Here is a 12,535-nt window from a genome sequence, read left to right as displayed (position 1 = left end):
CTTAACCTAATAAAGGATACCTGCAAAATTCCTTCAGTTAGTATCACACTTGTTTTTGAAATAGATAAGTGTGAATGTTTTTCCCCTAAGATCAGAAACTAAGATTGTCTACTCTCATCATTCCTAATCAACATTGTAATAGAAGTTTTAACCAATGAGGTAAGTCAGGATGCAAAAAAGACATACAGAGAGGAAGAAATAGGAAAAAAAGAAAAGGCAAATTGGAAAGGAAGTAATAAAAACGCCTCTACTCATAGATAACATGATTGTTTGCCGAGAAAAAAATCACCAAAAAGAAAATATAGAATAAGTAAGGCTTATAGTTTCAAGAGTGTGTGTGTGTGTGTGTGTGTGTGTGTGTAAAATATGAAATATTTAAGTGTATGTCTAACAAAATATGTGAGGGAATCTGTGTACTAAAAACTAAAAACATTTATGAAGCAAATAAAAGAATACCTAAAATAAATGGACAGATATACCATGTTCATGAGTTAGAAGACTCAGTGCAGATAAGATTGAAATACTTCCGAAGTAGTCAATCGATTCAATATAACCCTAAACAAAATTCCAGCAGGATGTTTGTAGAAACTGACAAACTATTTTTAAAATGTATATGCAATGGCAAAGGAATTTTAATATCCAAATCAATTCTGAAAAAACAATGTTGTAACTCACACTACCTGATTTTAAAACTTATAAATTTACAGTAATCAAAAGATCATGGTGCTAATTTTGAAATAAGCCTATAGGACACCTATAGTACAGACAAAATATAAGGCTGACTTCTAGTACTCATACTGACCCCAAATCAATGGAAGGAATAACTGTAAAGTTATAGACATTAAAATTAAAACCTAGTACTCCCACTTTAAGACTGGTAAAACTGGCCTGCTGAATGTTTAAAACCAAAACAAAGTCAAGGAAGTTAAAGGGCTAAGAAAAAAGAATTTAATATGTTGGCTCTTGCCCTCTGAAGTCAGCTAGGATCCAGGGAATATGGGACTTCTCTAAGGGCTAGCCCTACCACTCTGATGAGTCAACTGATCTCTCCCAATCAAGGGAATTCTGCAGACAGGAGGGTCACTGAAGAGGGAAATGTCCCTGATGCTGCCAAGGCAAGCAACATGTGGTCAGTAAGACCCTGACCCAACCTGGAAGGTGGCAATAGAGAAGTTAAGAGGCAAGTTCCTGAGAGTAACCCCCTGAGAAGTCTTAGCTGACTCTTAGTAATACATAGGAAGGAACAAGGTCAATTTTGACCAAAGCAGTCTTACATGGACATTTAAATGAAGACGATGGTTCTCTTAATGTAACTAGAGATGTACATTTGTGTCAGGCCTCCCAAAAGTAAGTAAAACTGTAAAGTAATTTTTTAAAAAGAAAGCTTTTTTATACAGGAGTGCCTGATGCACAAGTTTGTTTTGAGTCAATTTGAGACCAATCTGTGCTTTTTTTTTTTTTCTTTTTTGGTGGTGTGATTATTACAGACTGTAGCTCAGACTCCCCCTCTAGAATTTACAATTCATCACTTCCACCCTGGGACTTGATTTTAATTAAGACCTAGAGAAAAGACAATCTTCAACCAAGCTGGAAAGGACCTTACCAAGTGCTCCTGATCATCAGGATGGCTATCTAAACTGCTAAAAAGAGGAGAACTCATTACCAGGGGCAATTTCCACCTCAAAAAGTTCATATGTCTAGGATGGATAGAAATACCAAAGGGCATAATAAAAATGAAATCAAAAGGTATAAAAAGAAAAAAGGGGGAATTTGTGAGAAATAGAAAGTCTGGTGGTCCATTTTCAGAATGTAGTATTCAGCCTTAATTGGATCCAATTGTAGCCATTCTAATTATAGTCCTTCCCTTTTGCTCACCCCCAGTTTTAAAATTAGCCAATCGTGTAGATTGTATCCTTGAGTCCTCCAGTAAGGGCAAAGGGCAGTGCAGCATTAGGTATATAAACCAGCAGACTGCCTGCCCAGGGTACTTGCTTGCTAGGTTCAGGTAGCACGTCCTTCTGGCAGAAGTAAAGGTTTGCTGCCCACCCACTTTCGAGCACATATTTGATTTCTTGCAAGTCAAATAACATAGGAATAACAAAGAAAGTCCAGAAATAGTCCACATATGTGGTAAATTGATTTTTGACAAAGGAGAGAAGTCAAAGACTTTTTTGTAAAAAAAATAAAATAAAAACAAACTTTGACTTACATTTTATAAAAATGAACCCCAAATGATCACAGGCCTAAATGCACAGTTAAAGCTATGAAACTTATAGGAAAAAAAGAGAATATTCTTAACCTTGTATTAGGGAAAAAAATTCTTAAACATGACATCCAAAACATGATCCATAAAAAGAAAAGAGTGGACGATTAGGGCCTCATCAAAATTAAGTTCTACTCTGCAAAAGACAACTAAGAGAATGAAAAGACAAGTCACTGGCTTGGAGAGAACATTTGCAAGCCACATATTGTACAAAGGATTTGTATCTAGAATTTATAAAAACTGTCAAGCATCAATAATCAGAATACAGATGAGTTAATAAAAAATGGGCAAAAGATTTGTAAGGTACTTCATCTAAAGAAAATATATGAATCTAAGAAACATTAAAAAAAATGCTTGACATTATTATTCATCAGTGAAATGTAAATGAAAATCACAATGATTTACCACCATGCACCCTGAACATGCACAATCTCATCTGATCTCAGAAGCTAAGCAGAGTCAGGCCTGGTTAGTACTTGGATAGGAGACTATGCACCTATTACAAGAACAAACAAACAAGAACTGACCACACCCAGGGCTTCCACAGTGTGAAGCAACTGGAACTCTCATATGCTGCTGGTGGGAATGGTACATGGTACTTTTTGGAAAACAGCTTGCAATTTCTTATGAAGTTAAATATAAAACCTTATGACCCAGTCGTCCCACCTCTAGGTATTTAAGAGAAATTAAATCTTATCTTCACATCAGACCTATTCCTGAATGTCTATGGCAACTGTATTAATCATAATCACCAAAATTGGAAATAACCCAAATGTCTATTAATGGATGACTGAACAGCTAACTATGGTTATCCATAAATTGGAAAACTACTAGGCAGTCAATCACAAAGAATGAACTGCTGATACTCATTACTACAGTCTTCAATCTCAAATGCATTGTGGTAGCTGAAAGTAGCCATATTCGAAAGAGTGCATGTTGTGACTGACCACTAAGGGACAGCAAAAGGAATGTCCCCAGTAGGTAAATTTGCAGAGGAGAACCACAGAACTAAAGCAACCCTTCGGTTCAGTGTTCACAGTGACCAGTTCTTGCCAACACAGGAAGAAGGATTTCAAGTAAGTCACACAGGCAAAAGTTTATTAGAGTGAAATAAGGATGTACAGTATGGGAAACGAGCTGATTGTTCCTGGATAGGACAGTGTTGCTCTTTCAGAGTCTGAGTTTTAAGGGATTTGTGTCCCTTGGTGGTTCTTTCCATTTCTAATGCCCCCTGTTTTAGTTAGCTTTTTCACTGTATGACTAAAGTACCCGACTAGCACAATTGTAAAGGAGGAAAAGTTTATTTGAGGGCTCACATTTTAAGAGGTCTTAGTTCACAGAAGGCTGGCTCCATTCCTTGGGGCTCTAGGTGAGACAAAACATCACTGTGGAAGAGTGTGGCAGAGGGAACCAGCTCACACGATTATCAGAAAGCAGAGAGAGAGTCTCCACTCAGCAGATATAAATACATACTCCAAAGCCACTCCAAAGCCACGCCTCCAATGCCCACACCCTGCCAGCTTTCAGTTACCACTCATTAAATCCCATCAGATGATTAATCCACAGATTGGGTTAAGGCTCTGGTAACCCAATCATTTCTTTTCTGAACCTTCTTGCATTATCTCACACATGAGCTTTGGGGGACACCTCACATCTAAACCATAGCACCCGTAAGTGTTTTATTATCCCTCTATATATCCCTCAGCAAATTTTCTCTGGGAGGGTTATGATGACCTGATCACAAGGGAGGGTGTGACATGGTTTGGTGATGGCCTGGTCACAAATAGAAGGTTGTGAAAACCTGGTCACAGGAGATAAAAGTTTTGAGGCAATAGTTCCTTTAAGGGGTTATAATTAACTATGGCTAGTGAATGTTTGACATACCAGTTCCCATTTTCCCAGATTCTTGTCTGCTTTGATAAGGTTTTCTCTTATTCTCAGTCTTGTGGCTTATGAACTCTCTTTGACATATAAGTCTGATATCCTCCCTGAAAGTTATTTCCCTCTTTTTACTTCCCTCCTACCCAGCTACTCATGGCTAAACTCTCTACCTAGCAGGTAAATTCATGGAGAAAGATAGAATAGTGATTGTGAGGTTTGGGGCAAGAGATTGGGCAGGGGTTGGATGGCTAGTTTGCCATTTTTGCAAGGGTAGGGAGGGGGCCAGAAGGAACTGATTAATTGGAGTAAAATGTTTGATAGCTGCCCACTGTGTGAATATACTAATAAAACATTGAATACTACACTTTAAGTGGACAAATTATATGGTATGTAAATTATATCTCAGTAAAACTGATTAAAGTGAAAACTGAATGAAAAAGTGAATGCGAATTATTTTAAAACCCCACATTCCCCCAATGTAAATTTTTCTTCAAAGGATTATGTGTTGGGGGGGGGACAGTCCTCACATTAGCATGTGAAAGGACATTTCCTGTCCCATCATTCCAGTAGGAATTGATTGAGTAGCAAGGTTTGTGTGAGGTTGCCAGATAAAACAAAGGATGCATAATTAAATTTGAATTTTAGACAAAGCAAATTGTTTTTCAGGTAGCTAGGTCCTAAAGATTGCTGAATCTGGCCCTAGTACTACTATTTCAAATTGTGCCACCTTAGAAAAAGTTGTTAATCAGTTATTTGGTCAGGCAAATGTACTTTTAGTGTTATACTGTGCTACTCAAATGAAATTTAAGGAAATGATTTACATCTTTTTATTTCTTGCATATAAAATGCATTTGCTTCCAAAGTGAAATAATCTGAAGGGATAATATTTGAGTGCATTTTATATTTCTTTGATTTAAAATTAAAGTTCAGTGAATGAATCTTCATGATTGCTGTTATGAGTATAACTTGAAGGACATTAATGACATTGTTGATTTTCTGCTTTGTTTTTTTTTAATGAATAGGGATGATTTTAAAAATTTCATTTATCTCATTATGGAGGGCCATACGTCCTTTTGGATGTTAAACAGAAGCAACTCATTATTTCCAGCTCTTTTTCAATTGCTCCAGAATTCAATTTTTTATCATAATATTAGTTTCAAAACTTACGTGAAACCACATAGAGCCAACATGACTTTCTCAAAAGACTGAATTTCAGTGGTAATAAAAAATCACAGTTTTAGTACCTATTCCTGTTTTATCTCCATCATAATCTACCCCGTAATAGTTTTCCAAGAATATCATTAAAATGATACATTTTGAATTATGTATGTAATTTTTTATTTTAAAAATATTTTATAATTTTAGGAGCCTCCATCATTGAAGCTGGGACTTCGGAAAGTTACAAAAATAATAAAGCAAAACTATACTGGCATGGGATAGGGTTCCTAAATTATGAGATGCCTCCAGATATTATTCTTCAGGTAAAAGTGAAATTAAGAAGAACCAAGTTCTACTTTATTATAATTTATCATGAAAATATTAACATTTAAAATGGAGGCAGTATAAGAGTGTTCAAACTCATTACACACCTGAAATCTTTTTACATTTTAAGTAATTATATTGCATTAATCACTTCTTATTTTATAGTTATTAAATTATCATTGATTAATCATGTGATTTAAAGATAAGTGAACTAGATTATTTGGTTTCCAAATAGAAAATATACATTCCATATCTTTTTAAAGTTGATTTTGTGACATCTTTTCCATTGAAAATTTCAGTTGTTTAGTAAACATTTATCAAAGGTGCTTGTGTTCTTAATTCTAGTGTTTTGATAAATGCTATTCACGTCACATGTTCTTAAGTCCATTTACAACCAAAGTAATAACCAAATAAGATTTCCCCTGAAACCTTCAGATCAATTCCAAAGGCAGTAGATGCCAACAGACAGTAGGGCATGTCTTAACTACAGTCCACCTATCTGAAGTTGGTTTCAAATTTAGAAGTACCTTCAGGGACAACTCAGAATTTTATGCCAAGCCTTAACTTTAGATCTGGACAATGATACACTTCATTTTCCTTTACCACCATTATCCCCTCAACCACCACAATCATTACTACTACTGCCATCCTTAGCACCACCGTCTCCATCACTACCATTACCACCATCACTGTCACTTCTACCCCGTCACCATTGCCTCCTCATTCACTATCTTCACTCTGATTTCCACCATATCAGTTCTATTGCTGCTGTTATTAACCACTATCACCATCACCACAATTACCCCCCTTCATTTCCACTATTATCACTGTGTTCACCTCCAACTCCACTTCCACCTTCCTTGTCCCAGCCATCACTACCATTACCATCACCACCTCCACCACAATCCCTTCCACTGCTATCATCATTACCACCATCATCACTCCCACCATCACAACCATCTTTGTTAGCGCCATCAGCACTACCATCATTTACACCCTCCAGTTTCCTTTTAGTATCTCAAGGTCCAACCAGAGCAATCAAAGAAAATCTGCTCATATGATAAAGGGCTCTGATTAATAGAAGACTAAAGCGCTCTGGAAAAACATCAAACTTAGGGGTATCTTGGAAGTTTTTCTGTTTGATATATATCCTGAACAAAGGTTCTGCAGTCAGTAGTGATTAGTTCACCTCATTCCAGGACTAAATTTACATACTCAGAGATTAATTTGATGTTTTCTTTCCAGCCAGATGTCCATCCTGGAAAATGTTGGGCCTTTCCAGGTTCCCAGGGTCATATTCTAATCAAGCTTGCCAGGAAGATCATACCAACCGCTGTTACCATGGAGCACATCTCAGAGAAGGTGTCACCCTCAGGAAACATCTCCAGTGCACCCAAGGAATTTTCTGTCTATGTGAGAAAATATCTAAATCTGTCATACAAAGCTGGATTATCATCTTAATTGTGCAACTAATTAGTGGTATTACTTACTTCCTGGGCCTTGGCTTTATTATCTCAAAGTGACAGAGTTAAACCATGTGATTTCTACTGCTTAATATTATTTTTTTACTTTTATCAGGGTTATCTGTGTGCGAAAAGTTACACATGTCCATAAAGTTCATAATGTATTATCTCGCTTCTCCTTGTTCCCACTTCTCCCACCATCCTGATACTTCTACTTGCAATAGTTTTAGCTGTTTATTTGGGTACTTGCCTTCATGCTGGCTTGTCCATTATTTCTTGATTTTTCAGATTTGGTTGTTATCTGCTGACAGCCTCAGTGGAAAATGAATTATTAATTCTCTTCCATGGTTTCCCCATCATCCTCCCAGTATCTTTTTGTCTTCCTTAAATTCACATAACATTTAATTTATTCATTTGAAGTGCATACTTCAGGAGCTTTTAGTATATTCACAGAGTTGTGTACCTATCATCACAATCAACTTTAGAACATTTTCACTACCCCAAAAAGAAACTCCACACGCCTTAGCTGTCACCACTAATTCCCCCATCACACCCCCAGCCCTGGCAACCACTAATCTACTTTGTCTCCATAAGTTTACCTAGAACATTTTATATAAACAAAATCATATTAAATATGGCCTTTAGTGAATGACTTTTTTCATTTTGCATGTTTTCAAGGCTCATTCAGGTTGTAACATGTCAATATTTGATTTAATTGCTGAATAATATTTCATTGTTTAGATAAACCACATTTTATTCATCAATTGATGGACATTTGAATTATTTCTAGGTTTTTTGGCTATTATGAATGCCACTACTGTCAACATTTGTGTAAGAATTTGTGTGTGTGAATGTTGTTTTTTTGTGTGTGTATCTTTAGAATATATACCTAAGATTGAAATTGCTAGATTTCACATGGTTGATTTATATTTAATGTTTGAGGCACTGCTAGGATGTATATCTTACTTTTTGTTTCAATCAGTATTCAATGTTTTCATGGTAACTGAGGCAGGAGGATCACCAGTTCAAAGCCAGCCTCATCAAAAATGAGGTGCTAAGTAACTTAGTGAGACCCTGTCGCTAAATAAAATATACAATAGGGCTGGGGATGTGGCTCAGTGGTCGAGTGCCCCTGAGTTCAATTTCCAGTACCCACCCCTGCAAAAAAAGAATTTGCTAATAAAAAGCTGGCCGCAAACCCTGTGCTCATGGTGGGGCTTATGGACAGCAAACTCCACAGGTAGGATGTCTGGTTAGCCATTTCCTCTGGAGGAATCGGGCAAGTTGACCCTGAGAGGAATCCTGCAGTCTTGTAATAGGAGGCATGGGTTTGGCTGAGCACATACTGGGAGCTGCTAGGGAGGAAAGGCTGGCACATTATCACCCAGTACATAGGGCAGGATCAACCTCTTATTTTGGTTGTACTGGAGTTGTGGTTGTCAGAGCTGGAGATAGAACAGAGCTCCCTGCAGAGCCAGGCAAGGGCAGGAACCTACCATGGACTAGGAGTCTAACATATTTTTGAAAAGACTACTCCAGGCCTCAGATCTAGGCCTCTGTTTCTCCTGCTCTTCTCTTACTCCATAGCCCCAGACCCTGGACCTTTCTGGGACCAGCAGTATAAGTCTAAGTGCTACAGATTTCATCTCTAGCAAGAGAAGTATATGTGTCCTTCAGTTCCCATTTAGCCATTTCCACACATTTTTGTCTGAGAGTCTATTACCATTTTTTTTCCCCCCTGGAGGGTACATGCTTTATTTCAATCCTGTGATGTTACTCTCTGGAGGTGGGCTCCATGTTAAACGATCTGTGTCCTCTGAATGCATCTAGCTTCTGTGCCTATGAGGCTGCTCAGCAGAGGACCACTGTGTTCTGACACCAGCCTACACCCAGATAGCAGGTTTCAACTAGTTGAGTGAGGGTGAAGTTGAACAGATCCAGCCCTGTCTCAGAAGTGTGCATAGTTGCTCATTATGCTCTGAGTGGATCCTTCAGGCAGGAATTCTTTAGTGTAAAGACTACTTCTTGTTATTTTTATTCTGTATTAAAGAATTTATGAACCAAGTGAAATTTAAAAACAGTTCTTAAAAAGGTGGATATAAAATTAGCACTCCTCTCTTAGGAAGCTAAAGGAACTCTAAAAGGTTTAAACCATATATATGTATATGTATGTACATATGTAACTGAGTAACTTTATGTAATCATGATGTACATAATTATTTTAATAAAATGGTGTTATGGTTTAATATTAATACTTTCATTATAAAATGATTAAGCTAATGATCTCTATTTTGTTGCATTTCCTTAATTTAAGGAGCCTAATAATAATCTTTAGTTTCACAAAATAAATTAATTTGCACCAGTGCATTCTCCTCTTACAGATCTTCAATTTGAGTGGGTGAAAAAGAAGAACAAAAACCACAGGGGAATTGCATACAAAGACCAAAATTTCTTTCAGTTAACAAAAGCTGACTTTAGAGGGAGTTATTTGTATGATCAAAGTCTCACATTGAATTAATTTCATTTTGTGTGAGAAAACATCAGGTCAACATGGACCCTGTTTTCTAAATTTTATTCAAAGTATGTTGAGTTCAAATACTGTCAGTATTGATGCTGGGATTCACTCTACATCTGTCTTTCTGTCTAGCTATCTATCATCCACCTTCTGCCTATCCATCTCCTTATCATCTTTCCTCTATCTCCCTTTCTATCATGCTCCATCATGTATCTCCCTATCTTTTTGTTGTTGTTGTTGTTGTTTTTGCTGTTGTTGTTTAGCACTGGGACTTGAACCTAAGGCTAGGAAGATGCTAGCAAGCATGCTACCATTGAGCCACACCCCAGCCCACCATATCTCCCTATCAGCCATTTAATTATCTTCTGTCCTTCATCTGTCTTCTATCCTCTCTCTCTCTCTCTCATACACACACACACACTCACACACACAAACATTTCTCTATCTATCTATCTATCTATCTATCTATCTATCTATCTATCTAATCTAACCAGCCTTGTGATCAGCTTCTGTCCTCATTAGCCTCAAGGTTAAGGCTCTTTGGGTGTATAAACCAGTCCCAACTCTAGCACAGCACCCTGACCCTCATGGAGAAACACGACATCTAGTAAATTGTTACTATTTGAACAACTGCACCCATTTATTTTAACCAAGCATCCACTCATTATTACTTCTAAATCTGTTGTTTCTTTATAGGGCATCGCAAAAAAATGTGAAGGAGAAGAAGTTTTCCTAGGTCAGTTTACATACAACAAGACAGAAACCACCGTTCAAACATTTGAACTCCAGGTAATGTGTGCTTTGGGAAATAAGGTAGGATTGGCTTCATCACTGGGAGAGTTCTGCTGGAATTGCTGCATGCGAAGTGGTGTGCAAGAATAATTATGACAAAGCACGAGCTAAGCAAGGCTTATCAGAATTTCAGTTCTTTCCTCAGAGTGCTCACATTCATTTCAATGCAAAATATGGGAAATTGCAAAAGCATTTTCTAAGCAAAAGTCTTCCTCATTTGCTGTCTTTCTCAACCCTTTCTCTCTTATTTATTTATTTATTCTTTCATTGTTTGTTTATTTTTGTGGCACTGGGGATCAAACCCAGGGACCCCCACATACTAGACAAACATTCCACCATTGAACTACATTCCCAACCCTCAATCCTTTTAGCTCTGTGTTCCCTTGAAACTTTTAAGTTTGATAATCACAACCTTCTCTTTCTTGGATAAAGGGACTGGGTATGGTGGTGCTAAATGAGGTAAATAAGGGCAAAGAGGAACTCAGAGGAAGAAAGGACATTTAATACAGATTTAATATTTAATATGAATGGGAGAGGGAATGCCAACTACTAACTTTATAACCCCCCTAAAATGCACTAAGGTCATTGAAATCTATTTTCATTATTTCTCATTAGCCACAGGAAGGTAAGTGAAGAGATATAGAAGGCATTTTATAAGATGTAAAAATAAATTTTTATGACACTTTGTGGCAAGAAGAACCTGAGCCAAAACCAACATACAGTCAGCCTGTCATATCCATGGACTCTGTGTCCATGGGTTCAGTCAACTGCAGATCAAAAATATTTGAAAAAATAATTACATCTGAACTGAACCATGTACAAACTTTTTTTCTTATTGCTATACCCTAAACAATACAGTATAACAACTCTTTACATAGTGTTTATATTGAATTAGATGTTATAAATAATCTAGAAGTTTTAAAGTACATGGGAGGATGTGATATGTTACATATAAACCATATATTTTATATAAGGAACTTGAGCCTCTAAAGATTTGGATATCAGAAGAGGATCCTGGAGCCAATCCCCCTCAGATACCAAGGCATGGTTGTAAGCATTAGAAATGAAGGTGTCTGTAGAGTTTCATATTTGATTGCATATTCACATGCATTTGGGTTCATACACTCACTTTTATAGTTGGATTCATAGATCTGTTTTCATACAACCAACACTCTGCATCCCCGGTGATGCCCCAGCACCAAGGAGAGAGCACAGCAATGAGAGACACTTGGCATCAGACCATCATATTATCTTTCTTCCCCTATAGTTGTCTCTTCTTTCCTTCCAGAAACTCTTTCTCTTATCCATTCAACCAGTATTTGAAAATATTTGTGCTAGGGAGGAAAGAAAATTTTAATTTTCCATTATATCAGCATTCATTGAGTTTCAAGGTGAATTTCTTTACAGGGCATTAATTTTTTCTTTTCTTTATTTTCAGCATGAAGTTTCTGAACCGTTATTATGTGTGAATCTTAAAATCCTCAGCAACTGGGGACACCCGAAGTACACTTGTTTGTATCGATTCAGGGTTCATGGTGTCCCCAATGATCACACCTAAAACTGGCACAGAAGGCCATGACCACATGTCCAGAATATTCTAGGATTCTCACTCACTGAGATTAGACTGCATCCCTAGAAATCGAAAATTGGGAGTGGGAAGGAAACCTCAAAGTAGTTCCTACTTGCCAGTGAAAAGTGAATGAATTTTATTAATAAAAATATAAAAAATTCAACATCCACGTAGTATATTTCTGTTTAGGATGTATCATGTTAGAGCACCAAAAGGTGATTTTTGTACTTAGACTAAGACAGTTATATATATATATATATACATATATATATATTTTAAGACAGTTATATATATTTAACAGCCATACTCATAATGGCACCTTCTGTTATTCATTGTCTATACCAGGCATGGATGTCCACTGTTACCACTAATATTAACACTCATCTGAAGGCACTGACTAAGGTAATGAGAGAAAAGACATCATTTTTTTTTTTTTAATTAGTGAGGAGTTCTGGTCATGACTTATTTGCAGATGATGTGCTCAATTCTGTGAAAGGCAATGAAGTCTATTTTTTGTTTTAAAAAAACTATAAACAAGTAAAACCTGCAGTAAGTTGGTGTATACAACA

General features: G+C 36.8%; 1 protein-coding gene across 1 annotated transcript in view; it reads left to right on the top strand.

Annotated features, from left to right (window-relative positions):
- The window catches only part of Sun3 (Sad1 and UNC84 domain containing 3), a 29,048-nt gene extending 17,094 nt beyond the window's left edge, over positions 1–11,954 (top strand). Inside the window, exons 6-9 of the mRNA XM_047562896.1 lie at positions 5,510–5,625; positions 6,872–7,039; positions 10,301–10,393; positions 11,835–11,954. Of these exons, the coding sequence (XP_047418852.1) occupies positions 5,510–5,625; positions 6,872–7,039; positions 10,301–10,393; positions 11,835–11,954 (497 nt within the window). The remainder of the gene's footprint in view (positions 1–5,509; positions 5,626–6,871; positions 7,040–10,300; positions 10,394–11,834) is intronic.
- The last annotated feature ends 581 nt before the right edge of the window (positions 11,955–12,535 follow it).

The sequence above is a fragment of the Sciurus carolinensis genome, chromosome 8, assembly GCF_902686445.1.
Source record: "Sciurus carolinensis chromosome 8, mSciCar1.2, whole genome shotgun sequence".
In the NCBI taxonomy this organism is placed as follows: Eukaryota; Metazoa; Chordata; class Mammalia; order Rodentia; family Sciuridae; genus Sciurus; species Sciurus carolinensis.
This window is presented reverse-complemented; position numbering and strand designations above follow the sequence as displayed.